The 13,239-nt window shown below is 37.4% G+C and overlaps 1 protein-coding gene across 1 annotated transcript; it reads left to right on the forward strand.

Moving 5' to 3' along the window:
* The first annotated feature begins 3,269 nt into the window (after positions 1-3,269).
* On the forward strand, positions 3,270-9,847 carry LOC105100456 (putative G antigen family E member 3). Its single transcript, XM_010993464.3, has 5 exons — positions 3,270-3,333; positions 4,699-4,790; positions 5,217-5,325; positions 6,893-7,018; positions 9,795-9,847. The coding sequence occupies exons 2-5, from the start codon at positions 4,707-4,709 to the stop codon at positions 9,815-9,817; spliced, it is 342 nt and encodes a 113-aa protein (XP_010991766.1). The 5' UTR covers positions 3,270-3,333; positions 4,699-4,706; the 3' UTR covers positions 9,818-9,847.
* The last annotated feature ends 3,392 nt before the right edge of the window (positions 9,848-13,239 follow it).

A 13,239-nucleotide genomic window follows, 5' to 3' on the forward strand; every position in this document is an offset into this window, starting at 1 on the left:
CCAAATAACCCAGTTCCCAATACTATCACATTGAAGATTAGATTTCAACATATAAAATTTGGGGGAGAGAGAAACATTTAGTCTATTGCACTATAATTCAAAGAGTATGTTCAGGTGATAACCGTAACTCCAAGTGTTGTGGCTCTTATATTGCTGATGATATGACAGTGGTTAGATATGATGATTTTCTAAGAATGATCAGGGACCACACGCTAGTACAGGAATGCCAGAAATCTTGTTGGTATACAGTATTTGGCTACTTGGTCTTCCTAAGCATTCTAAACTGAAGTGAAGCTGAATAGTAGATTAAGGCCAAGTATTTGTGTGAAATGAAAACTATGTTTGAATGAGTACACTCAATAGGAAACATGATTAAAGGAATAAAAGGAAATGATTTTAATGAGAAAGAATATCCCAAATTCACTCCATAGTTTTAAGGAGGAAACTTTTCCAAATATTCTATGACTTTATATTCCTCAAGTGGATCTATTAAAATGTCAATATCTCAAAATCTTTGATTCTGTGTCTTAGTAAATGTGTCATTTATCTAAAGTTTATGGTGATAACAGTTTGATTAGAAATTCTTCAAGATTATTGCATAGTAAGATCTGACATTAAACACTGATATTTATTTGCATTGAAAGTCTCCATGTACCTTAAGAGAAAGTTGGTAAGAATAAATATTTATATTGAAAATATTTTGAGTATATGTAAAATGTGTCAACACTGAACACCACAATTGGCACTGTCACTAGATGCTAATTAAGTACATAATTACATACATTAAAAAGTTTCAGTAATTAAGGGTAAAAAGAGAATGGTCAAGGCAGCATCACCCAAGTGCAGAATCACTCACATGAACAAACCTTGAAGCTATAGAAGGACACAATAGGAGAGACTCTGGGCATTAACAGAGGTAATGAACCACAAAGCCCCCCTACTAATCGGACTTTCTTCTCACAACCTCAAGATTCCACAAGTAAGTTTGCTGAGGGTCAAATGCCCACAGTAAAGTTGAACCAGCTTAAACTACACTAAGAACTACTTCAAAGATTATGTAGGAAGACATTGATAAGAGTGAAGTTATTCTGAGTAGGTCCTAATCCATTATTCTCATACATAGCTGAAGACATGGCCTATACGCATTTATCTGATACTGTCTAAAGTAGTGATTTTCCATTTTTTATTACAATGCATGAAAAATATATTTTGTGTATAATTCAGTAGGCACATAAATATATGTATTGTGTAGTCTATTTTCATACTCTATATGCAGTTCAGGCTGATATTTACTATTATATTTTATCTCATTTCTTTAAAATGCTATTTGTGGTTGACAGCATTAATCTTACAACCCACAATGAATTGTAAACCACAGTTTGGTTAACATTAAAGTCTTTTCACAGAACATCTCCAATGATTAATAAACACTACTATCAAAGTACATGCAAATACACGTGAGAACACCCATTTTACTTCGGCCTTGGAAATTCAGTATTTTCAGACAAAAAGGCCATCTTTGATATAGGCCACTAGGGCTACCACAAAATATATAATTACTGAGGAAATGTAAGTACCATTTGCAAAGCTTCACATTAAAATTCAGGTAACAGTGTCTTTTGCTTATGACAACTGCCACTTGATACAGACAGGAACTCACAGGCAAAAGGGTCAGCAGGTTCCTATGGCCTCTTGTTCTTTTGGATCCTGTGGAAACTGTCCATGGGCTGGGACATAACTGAAGGTCATGCATTGCTGTGCTGTAGCAAAAGAATCCCAGCTCCTTCTGTGCTCCCATCTTATGAGGCAAGCATGAGAGCTGCATTTCACATGATAAGTAGTAAATAATTTGACCTCAGCCACCAAGCAGTCTGAGCTTAGATGACAGTTGCTTATGATATTCTGGAAAATGGCAGCAGCCCAGAATCTGTAGAACTAGTTCCATTCCCCACGAGCCTGTGATCCTATGGAAATTTACATTTCTTCATAGATTCTCCTGCTTAAAAGAAGTAAATCTCTGGTCTTGTGGGAAACTGCAGGTAGAAGAGCTGCTGGTAGGCTAGCTCTCCTTGCTTATCAGCCCAGAGAGAGTTCCTGGAGTCATGTATCAAGCAGTTCTTTCATACTTTCTGCTGCTTCCCGTGTGTCACCAGAGCAAATTCACAACTTGTTTCTGCCCAAATCCAATTATGGCCCTTGATCAAGTTGGTCAGTGGTTATCTTCCATAGGAATGGTGGGAGAAAGCTAAAGACTGGCATCAGGCTGAAGTCTGCCCTATAAAGTGAAGTGGAACAATTCAGGAATCATCAAAGCCCAGGTCCTCATGACCCACAGCTCTCCAACTGTCTGATGGCATGAATTTGACCATTTGCTGGTTAGGTGCTAACAGAAAGTCTAAGTCCAGAAATCACTAGCTCCAATTCTTTGAGCAATTCTTGAGTGCAGTACTGAAAAACCTGGACTTAAAGGGGGAAAAGCAAGTAAAAAGTGATAATGATAGTGCCCTTTCTGAGAAAGATCATAAAGTATAAGAGATAAACTAAGTAAGAGATTAAGGATTATAACTGATCTCACTCTTTTAAAAAATTGAAGAACTTTTACCAAGTCCAAGCTCATACTGCTTGCTGCAGAACAGGGCAATAAATCTTGAGACAAGGTGTTGGGGCAAGGAATATCGACTTTATTCCATAAGCTAGCAGACTGAGAAGATGGTGGACTAGTGAGAAGTACAGTATATAATGAGCATACTCACACTGCTGTGCACCATGTGACAGTGGACTGAGGCTAGATCCTAGAACCAGTATCTATGGATATTTCTTAACCATACACAGACCCCATGACCACAGATATATTCAAAAAAATCAGTTCTGAGTCCAGAGATTTAAATGTGCAGTACCACAAGTGAAAAAGGAAACAGATGTGAATGTATTTATTCTATGAAAATGAGCGAAGTCATTGCAAGCAAGACAGAAAACCCAGAAGAGAAGTTAATGGTTAATCAAAGCATGTACAAAAATAGGCATTAAAATCCTTAATATCCTTAAGCGTCTTTCTGAGACACTTTTACCACTAAGAGTAACCTGGGGCTGTCACTAAAGTTTGTGGACGCCTAAGAAAGACTGCTGTGGAGTTCCAAAAAAAAAACAAAACTTTTCAAGCTCCTTTTCTCGTCCTTGGGAGACTGTAGTTCCGGGTCTCAGCCTAGTGGCGGGACACACATACAGGCGCACACAGCGCATGCGCCTTGTTGTGCGCATTCTGTGAGCAGAGCTGGGCCAGAGGAGGTCGTGTTTCTTCCTTCTCGACTTTTTTCACCAGTTGAGAATCACCTGGTAGGTCCACAGATACAAACTGCCGGGAGTTTAAATGTGTGTGCACGTGATGGGGGAGGCAGGGAGCTTTGGGTGGGTCAGGCGGTGCGATCTGTGGCCTCTGAGGAGGGTCCTCAAGGTCGTCGTCCTTCTCCTCAGAGGTGCCATGGCCGCCATTGTTCTCGTGGTGATGGCGGGCGGGAAAAGAGGAGGACGATGGGCCCCGGAGGGTAGGGGGTCACTTTTGGGGTCGTTATTTGAGCTATCCGAGCCCTGGAGGCACCAGGAACTGCCCACAAAGCACAGATCCGGGAATCCTGGTGGGGTCCCGTGGAGGGCGGGGAAACTGGCCCACGCGGCACAGGACAGGCACAGTGCGCATGCCCAGGGTTGCGCGCTTGTCTTCGGCCCTCAGCGTGAGGCTTGTGCAACGCATTCTCGGTGCCAAGTTGTGCACATCAAGTCTCACAGTCTGGACTGTTTTTTGTCGGCTGAGATCACCTGGTAGGTCGACAGATCCGTCCTGCTGGGAGTTTAAGTGTGCGTGCGTGTGAAGGGGAGCCAGCGGGACAGCAGTGCGATCTGTGGCCTCTGAGAAGGAGGGTCTTCGAGGTGTCGTCATTCTCACAGGTGTCTTGGCTACCTTGGCTCTCAAGGTGGCGGCGGGAAAAGGCAGACAGTGGGAGACGGAGGGGAGTGGGTCGGGTGAAGATGGGGCGAGTATTGGAGGCGTTATTTGCAGTATCTGGGTCTTGGAGGCCCCGGAACTACCGACAGAGCAGAGAATCCGGAGTCGGCAGTGGGGCCCCGGGCAGGGTGCAAGGTGACGGTAAAGGAAAGGCCTAGAAAGGACCGATGTGGGGTTTTGACTGTGTCCTGAGGTTTGTAGTGCACTGAGCAGAGTGCCAGGGAAGAGTGTGCCACAGAGAGCTTTTATTGCCACCACCCAGCCCTGCCGTTTTAGTGCAAAAATAGCCATAGACTGTGAACGAGTGTGGCTTTGTGTTCCAGTAGAACTTCATTGAGGAGAGCAGAGAAAGGGTTTAGTAAATGAGAGTGTGCCAAAAGTGGTAGTTACTCAAGTTTTAATTCTCTAGTGGTATTTTTTTTAATGTCTCCATGATGATGAATCAAGTTGTGAAACCGAACCTCATATTTTGTCATGTACCTTATGGTGATTTCACTGCTAGCTTGGCTGACATAAATGGTTTTTCACACCCTTGCATTTGGTGTCACCAGAAAACATGTACACTTATACTTACTCTGGGACTTATTTTGAAAGTATTTTCAAAGTAAAAAAAACATTTAAGGGAATGCATTTAACCGTGGAAGTGTTATAGTGCTCCTCTTAAGTACATTTTCTAAATCACAATATTCTCCTTTCAGTGTGAAATATGAGTGAGCATGTAAGACTAAGATCCAAATCTAGAGGAAAGGGAGATGATCAAGAATCTTACCAGCTCATTGAACCTGCGGTTGTGAGTGCTTTGATATTGGAAGTTTTCTATTATCAGAAATTTGTTTTCCTGAAAATTTTGTTGAACTACTATAGATACAGCGATAAAAGTTTTCCATGCTGAAAGGGGGAAGGGAACATTGATCCAGGTGGGTAACATTCTTTGTTGCCTGTGGAAATACACATTGTGAGTTCTTTCTCATCCTTATTAACAGCAGATTGCACACATCCATCCCAGTGTAGCTTAAAATAGCTTCCAAAGTCCTTGTGGATAACTTTTCTTCCAGTAGCCTCTCTGTGGGAAGAGTAACTTCATTACAAATAAGCATATAGAGTCATTTTAAGTGTCTTTATACTTATTTATGACTAGATATGTTTACGTATTACATGTATTTATATCATTGGCATGTATTAACAGAACTTTTTATTTACACACACATACCCTTAGGCCCAGCAGCCCAGTGATGAACAACTTCAAGAGGAGGACCCACCAACTGAGAATGAGGATATTACATCTGGTCAAGAGAAAGAGGATGAAGGAGCGCCTCTGATTCAAGGTGAAGGGAAAAGGAAGAAGAATACTGGGGTGGTGGGCAGAGGTGTGTGTGTGTGCATCATGTATTATGACATACCATAACAGAAAGAGAGAAAATATTAGAAATCGATCTCAAACATTTCCTGAAAATTGCCTGAAAATGTAAAGAGAGTAGAGTTTGCAGCTTCATGCAGTCCTTTACTATAATGAATTTTTCCTGTTTCTTCAAGATTTATTTTGTGTGCTTGAAAATAGTCCTTGATAAATCACAGGAAACTAATTTTAACTACAAAAATGTACATTATTAAAATAGTTTAATTTTTTCTTCTTTGAACATGCTTGCGTGGCCTTTTCAGTCATTGCATCACAAGTGTAAGCAGCTTTTAATAGCAAGTGCAGAGTGCCTAGTCAGCATATCTTAAAACACCTGGAATACAGCCTATGTGCATAGGGCTGTTAGCCCCATTTTGTAAATGAGAAAATTGAGGCTCAGGAATTGTGGCTTGCCAGAGAGTACCAGACTCATTGGGACATAATTTATATCTCAGTCCAAGGTTTGTGTTTTTCCTACCATCTATTGTTGTTGTACCAAAAAAAGCTTAATTGTTTTGTATAAAATGCCTAACACTCAAATATGGCTGCACTGTACACTCTTTACGTATTGGCCTAGGAATAGATAGAGTTCAGTGGAGCAGAATAGAGACTCCAGGAAAGAGTTCAATGAATGATGGCCACTGTTTCCTTTGACTGATATTTTGATATGGTATGGTAAAAGCTGGGTAATTCAGGATACTGGCATATAGATATCTATGTTAGTATGATTTTTTAACTGGCTTTAAAAGATGTTTAAAAACTTTTATAATTAGGAAAATCAAAAGCATCTTAAAATTATCATGAAACAAATTATTTCTTCCAAATTTCCAGTATTTTCATCAAACACTTGTCAATCATTTACATAATTCAGGCCATAGATTACTTTAGCCACTCACTATTAAGAGGTTTCTACGATATGACTGGCAACAAAGACCGTTAATTTCTTTCCACTTTACTTCCTTTACTCTTACTATATGACAGAAATGTTGATGTTTGTCAGTAATAATTTGCTGTTACTTTTGATACTTTGTTCTAAATGGGAATCATTTATGGATAGTTATATATAGGGCCTTTGCATGTAAATGTAAGTAGTTAATTTTAACAATAAGTTTGAGGTTATTTCAATAGGGAATGAGTGTAACTACTATAGGATTTGTCACAGACCCACAAATACACTCTGCTAATCCTTCAAAAAATCACATTTTAATTGTAATTAAAATCCTATCCGTGGTATAAACTTTAGATTTCTTAGATAGCTGATACACTCTACTCTTAGTATACCTTGGTAATAAGTAGGAAATGTAGATGTAGTGTGGTATAGATTATTATTTAAAATGACTCATAATACAGGAAAACAAACATGTGAAGTCCATTTTTCCATCACATTTATTATCACACTGGCCTACAGGCTTTTATTTCATATATTTGAAGGAATGAATATTATCATCTCCTTATTTATATTTCATGTTTACTATTTAAATTGTTATCTTTTTAAGGTCCTGACCTGGAAGCTGATGTCCAGAAATTGCCTCAGGCAGAGACTGAGGATAAAGGAGATGATGATTCTGATGTCAAAGGGGAGATTCCATCAACTCCAGAGCCCCTTAAAATGTCGGAAGGAGGTGTGTATCCATTAAGAATGCAATTCATATGGTTTCTCTTTTTTCCAGAGTATTATATGTTTAACAATATAGAGGTAATGTTACTGTTACTTTAATAACAGAGTACACGTATAAATATTTTTTGAAAGATAGCTCAGACCCTGGATGCCTGACTGCCTGACTTACAGATTTTCAGATATAGAAACAAATTGAATCAAACCCATATTGTATTATAAAATATGAAAATTCTTTCTCTTGAGTAAGTACTTCAATCGACAGCTAGTAATTTTCACATTCTTTTATAATTTCTGCTTTTAACAAATATATAACACATTTGTAATAAATACCAGTTTCTATGAAATATGCTGAGGCACTGAAGTAGGTTCTAGTACCAGCTGTAACATAATTTGTGTGATTCTGGAAAATCCCTTAACTTCTAAACCTATCTTTACTCTTATATAAATAGTGAATTCAAATAAGATATATTAAAATCATTTTTAATGTTGATTTTTGCCTTCTCTGGTTCTGTTGGGTAGAATACAGAGATATTCTGTTTTTCATGATTTGTTTATGATAAAATGTCATCTTGAGTCAGATTTTAACATCTGAATTGAGATTTCATTGCTACTAAGATAATGGGTCAATACTCCTCTTGGTATTTGTTTTTCTGCATGGAGACCTGGATACTTGTTCTTAGATTCTATAAAATTCTGAATTATTCTAGCTCTTAAAAAATAATTGCATTTTAAATCCTTTACCCAATGAAGCATCAAACCACAGAATAATAAAATGGCAAGAGATAGTCTAGTATCCAGTTTCTGTGGCTGATCAAGTTGAGAGAGTGCATGTAGTCAGTGATCAAGGCAGGTGTGAGTAAGATACATATGCTGAGAGCATGCTCCCTGTCCCCACTGTCAGTCTAAGTGAGTACTGTTCCTAATAAAAATGCAGACACTATGATATGATCTCTTCTAACCATATCAAAAGTGGCATATTAGTTTCTGCCTTGAGACAACAGTTAGTAAGATGTGAAGTTCAAGGACTTCACCTTAGGAATTCCTGACTAATCAACCTAAGTATGTTTTACATACCTGTTTTCCATATTGCTGACTATTACTTTCAAGAGCTTCCAGATTTAAAGGAAAGACTCGATGTTTAGGGCAGAAATTACCTTCCATTAGTCTTCTACTAAACTTTTTTACTTTACATTGCTGAACCATTCCATTAGAATATTTAGATTAAAATATAGTTTTCAGAGTACTTCCAGGAGCCTATTGAACATGACTAAAATGTCCTCAAAGGAATATCATAGCCTTTAAATGGATATGTTATTAAATAGATAGTTAATTATGTGAGCATCCAATAGAAAAAGTAAGATAAAAAAGAGCAACAGAATAAACCTAAGGGAAAAGGAAAGAGGTACTTAATAAGAGGTGTGGATCATAAGTAAAAGGAAAAGTAATGCAACTAGTAAATCGGAAAGATTGCTCTTTAAAAGTAATTTATGAAGAGTATCCACTAGTTTACATAATCTGAAGAAAGTTGAAAAAGCCCAAGTATATACAATAAGGAGTATGAGCAAGACACTAACAGACATTGAGTATATTATATAATTGAAAGTGAATACATTCTTGAAGTCTAATATTTTCAAAATATTGATGAAATGATTGATAATACTAGGAAAACATATATTATTTAAGATATCCCAGTAGAACCTGAATATCTAAACATCACAGATACCATGGGAAAACTTCTAAAATTTGTCACACTTGTCCCTCAAAAGCAGTTACTTTTAGTTAATAATATAGTATTGTATACTTGAAAGTTGATGAGAGTACATCTTAAGCATTCTCACCACAAAAAAAAAGAGTGAACCTCTGAGATGATGGATGTTTTAATTACTTATTTTTATCTTGGTAATCATTCCCTAAGGTATACATACACTAAACCATTACATTGTGTGCTTGCAATGTACACAGTTATATTTGTCAATTATTCCTCAGTAAAGTTTTTTAAAAAGCATTTACTTTTAGAAACAAATGTTTGGCTTGTCTCAGTCTCCTTTTCTCCCACCCTCTCCTTTTCTTCTTCCTTCCCTCTCTCCATTCATTTCTCACTTTCTTCTTTTTTGTCATGTTGTAAGACATGGTATATATGTGCTCCATATTTTGATGTCAAAATGATGCTAATGATTTAAAACTAATGTTATTGTATAATATACAAACTGGAATACTTTCAGGTGTGGGAAAAAAAGGCATTACTCATAACTGCACCAGGATTACAGGTGAAAATGGAGACAAATGGTTACCCTAAACAATCCCATAAGGGCTAACCAGCCAAAGAAACATTTTTGCTTCTACATAACAGAGAAAAAAACAAATGTAGTAATGGCTTTTCTATTTACTTCACTTAAGCAGTAACAAATATGACATTGCTGTTTTAGCTATCTTATATTCAGAATATTATTTCAAGTTGAAGCAGTTACAGTTTTTTGTAAATTTCTTTTGTTAGGTTTTGTGTGTGTGTTGTTTGGACTTTTAGTAAAAGTATACACAATTTTTTTCTTTCCACTAAAAACTACATTTTAATAAGTTCATTTTATTTAATGTGTTCTTAACTTGAGCAGCCTTTTTGTTTCCTTGTACCAATAGAGAGTAGTGTGTTTTAAAATATTGGTTAAAATATATACTTGGAAGTCTTATAAAAGCAAAACTGTAGTGTCCTTTGTAATATCTTTAATGTAATCTAAATACAATTCTGCTAAGTAATGTTCCCAACTGTTATGTTTATCTTACAGAGGAAGGAGAACCACAGGTTTAAGGAAAGACAAGATGAAACCATGCAAACTGTTCTTATGTTGCATATTTGACTATTAAAATTCTCTCAATAAAGTAGTACAGCTTTCATCAAATAATCTTGCAAATCTTTTGTTAAACTTATTCCTAAGTGTTTGATGCTGTTGAAAATTATATCATTTTTTAAAGTTTGATATTTTGATTGAGCAAATATATACAGATATATTTTACATTGATGTTCTCTACAGCAGTCTTGCTAAATATGCTTATTCATTCCAACAGTTTGTGTCTAGATCCTTTGTGACTTCAGCATACCCAATTGTATCTCTTCTTTGAATGCTAGCAGTTTGTGTCCGCTGTTTTTAACATTATACTTTTTCTTCCTTTTCTTTTTTTACAACATTGGACAGTGTTGAATAGAACTGGTAATAATGGACATCCTTTTCTTATCCCTGATAGGAATGGAAGTCTTAGCATTTCACCACATTTACTGTGAAGTAAAGGAAGTTCATTCTAATCCTAGTTTGCTAAGAATATTTATCTTGAATATATGTTGACATTCATCAGACATTTGTATGCAATAGGAATTTTTCCTCCATTAATCTGTTAACGTGGTGAATTATGTAGGTCAATTCCTACGTTTAAACCAACTTCGCATTCCTAGGGGTGGGGAATGGTCATAATGTATTAATCAGGAGAATCTACATGTTAATTTGCTTAGGATTTTTATGTGTGTCCTCATGAGTGACACTAACCTATACTTTTGTGTCATGTACTCTCTTTTCTTGGACTTTGGTATCAAGGTTACACTAGCTTCATAAAATTAATGGGTATATAAAACCTCTTTTTCTATTCTCTGGAACTGAAGTCTCAGCAAGGCTGTGAGTAGTGTAGGACCAGGCTTTCCTGTGATTGGTTATTTCTGAATTGCTTCTCTCTTTTAAGATTGGATCCTGCTTAAAAGGCACAGATAGAAGGGGCAGCTCCAGGTTCCCATCCCTTCAAATTTTGTGAGGCACCCATCTTCCCTACAAGACACCTCTAATGCTGCTGTCACTGAAAGCTACCTGCTCCTGTTTCTGTGCTGATACTAATCTTCTGTACACAGTTAGAAGTCACCACTCTTACTAGCTTGCCTGGATGATTTTGATCTATGCTGTATGGTCATAAATGACCTACCAAACCCAGACCTGTGTACAGTTATGACAATAGCTCCATTTATTGAGTTCTTTTATAACAACAGGAATAATAACTCACACTTATTGGGTGTGTACTATCTGTTAGCCAGTTCCCTGTGCTAGATTCCATACATATATGACCTCATTTAATATTCACAAAAAGGTAGATCAGAGTATACACAAAGTTTGTATCTGACTCCAGTAAAGCAGATTTGGGGATTCAAGTTTTAAGAAGTCCTTGCTCTTTCACAAAGTAAATACTTATGAAAATGTTAGATATATAATTGATATTGTACGTGACGACTGCAGTGGTAATCTGATGTTTTCATAAGGTCTTAAAATAATATTTTTTCATTGTTTGACATAAAGGCTTTGTTCTTTCCTTGAAAGAAAGGTTTCCCAAAATGTGGCACACAGACCTCACATGGTCTCCCAGATGATCATTGAGAAACATTTAAAACTTTTTAATGATATACTTCTTTTACTCTGCTATTAAAATGTAACTAAAGCACTAAAGATATTTGGAACAGTTCATAGGGAGGAAGATGAAAGAACTGGATATCACAAGCCCATGGCAAAATGCCACATCTCCTGCAAAAACTTTGTTTTTCTTGAAAAGTTATTTAAAGGCAGGGAAGGAGAAGCCACAGATCTCTTTTTTCCTCTACGTAAAACTCCGTCAGCCTAACAGTCATCTCAAAAGCACCTCCAGTGGCCTGGTCTAGGCTTATATACTTCTTATTACAATGTAGAATATAAGAATTACATTTCTGAGTCCTCATTTGCATCTTCATGCAGCAAAAAAATGCTTCTGCAACGAAAGGCCCTACTCAGAATTCACTCTGCTTAGGTTATTATAAGCAGCAGTTGTTCCCCCTTCCAGATGCGTTAAAATCTTTCCAGGTCCTAAAGGACTGAAAATCTTGGGTGAGACTTAAGGTAGGGTATCCTATTTCACCATAAAATAGGTGAGAAGCCCCAGGGTTGTGGAGCTGCCTGAAAAGACTAGATCCTAGGTAGAAGGAAAGGGAAAGGAGCCCAGGGAACTCACTGAGGCAAAATGACTTAGGTCTCACCTGCTCTGGCTCCTTATTGGCTACAGCATGAAATAACTATGGGTTTCAGTCCTGGCTCTGATGCACATTGTGTGATGGTGAGAAAGGTATTTATATCCTTTGGGTCTGTTTCCCCATTTCTTAAATGGAAATTACTATATTTACACTAAATAATTGCTATGAAGAATAAATGATATAACTGAAGTAGGCATTACATTGCAAATGGATTTGGCTTATATTCCATTCTTTTATTTGAACTCAAATGTTTTTATTTTCATTTACCTTTACAATTACATCTCTAACAAGTGATATTGATTTTGAATTTCAAGTAGGGATATAAGGCTAACTTTCTAAATGAATTTGAGTTCAAAAATGTATTATATTTAAATAAATATATTAAGTAGCAGTGTAGCTGGTGTCAGACATGGCATCCATTCTAAAGTTGGTTTGTAAATAACTGAGGTCTGACAAGACTACCCTATGTCATGGTATGAGCTGAAAACTGCTCCTTGCTGTGCATGATACCAAAGAAAATAAGCCAGCATTCTGGTCATGCAACACCACACAACTCAACACCAGAGTCTGTCAAGTGGTCAGGCAGGCAGTCCTTAAGTAGCACTGCAGGGACTACAGGGCCACACGGTGCACTACTGCAGCTGTTAGGTTGGCTTGTCATCCTTCCAAGATATTTCCAGTAAGGAGACAATGAGCCCAAATGTATTCAAACAGTTTATTACTTAACAGAGCAAAAGCAAGTTCAGCTTGATGTCAGCTCCCTGCATCCCTAGTCCCACACACAGTTTGACATTGAATCAGAGGTGCTCAGTGACAGACACCAAGGTGGTGGGTCTCTGCCTGTGAGGAGCCCACAGCTGTACCCTAAAGCAGTGAGCAGTTCTGTAGTCCGCAGCTGTACTCTCAGGCGGCAGGGATATCTCCCAGGCTAAGGCACAAGACAAAATCCCAGAAGAAAAAATAAGCGATGAGGAGATAGGCAATTTATCTGAGAAAGAGTTTAAAGTAATGATGGTGAAGGTGTTCAGGGAACTCAAGAATAGTATAGATACACAGAGCGAAGGACAAGGAGGACTGTCCTATACTCAGTTGAAATCAGGGATGCATGAGTAACAACCTTGTGTGCTTCATTTTGTACCAGAGTTCTCTTTAACTATCCTCATTTCTTTTCATTCTTTTTTCTGTTTTGCAGTAGTGAT

Source organism: Camelus dromedarius, unplaced genomic scaffold, assembly GCF_036321535.1.
Source record: "Camelus dromedarius isolate mCamDro1 unplaced genomic scaffold, mCamDro1.pat HAP1_SCAFFOLD_88, whole genome shotgun sequence".
In the NCBI taxonomy this organism is placed as follows: Eukaryota; Metazoa; Chordata; class Mammalia; order Artiodactyla; family Camelidae; genus Camelus; species Camelus dromedarius.

Coding starts and splice junctions, on each gene's coding strand:
- LOC105100456 (XM_010993464.3), top strand. CDS start 4,707: ATGAGTGAGCATGTAAGACTAAGATCCAAATCTAGAGGAAAGGGAGAT. Junction 4,791..5,216: donor AGCTCATTGAACCTGCGGTT/GTGAGTGCTTTG, acceptor ACATACCCTTAG/GCCCAGCAGCCCAGTGATGA. Junction 7,019..9,794: donor CCTTAAAATGTCGGAAGGAG/GTGTGTATCCAT, acceptor TTTATCTTACAG/AGGAAGGAGAACCACAGGTT.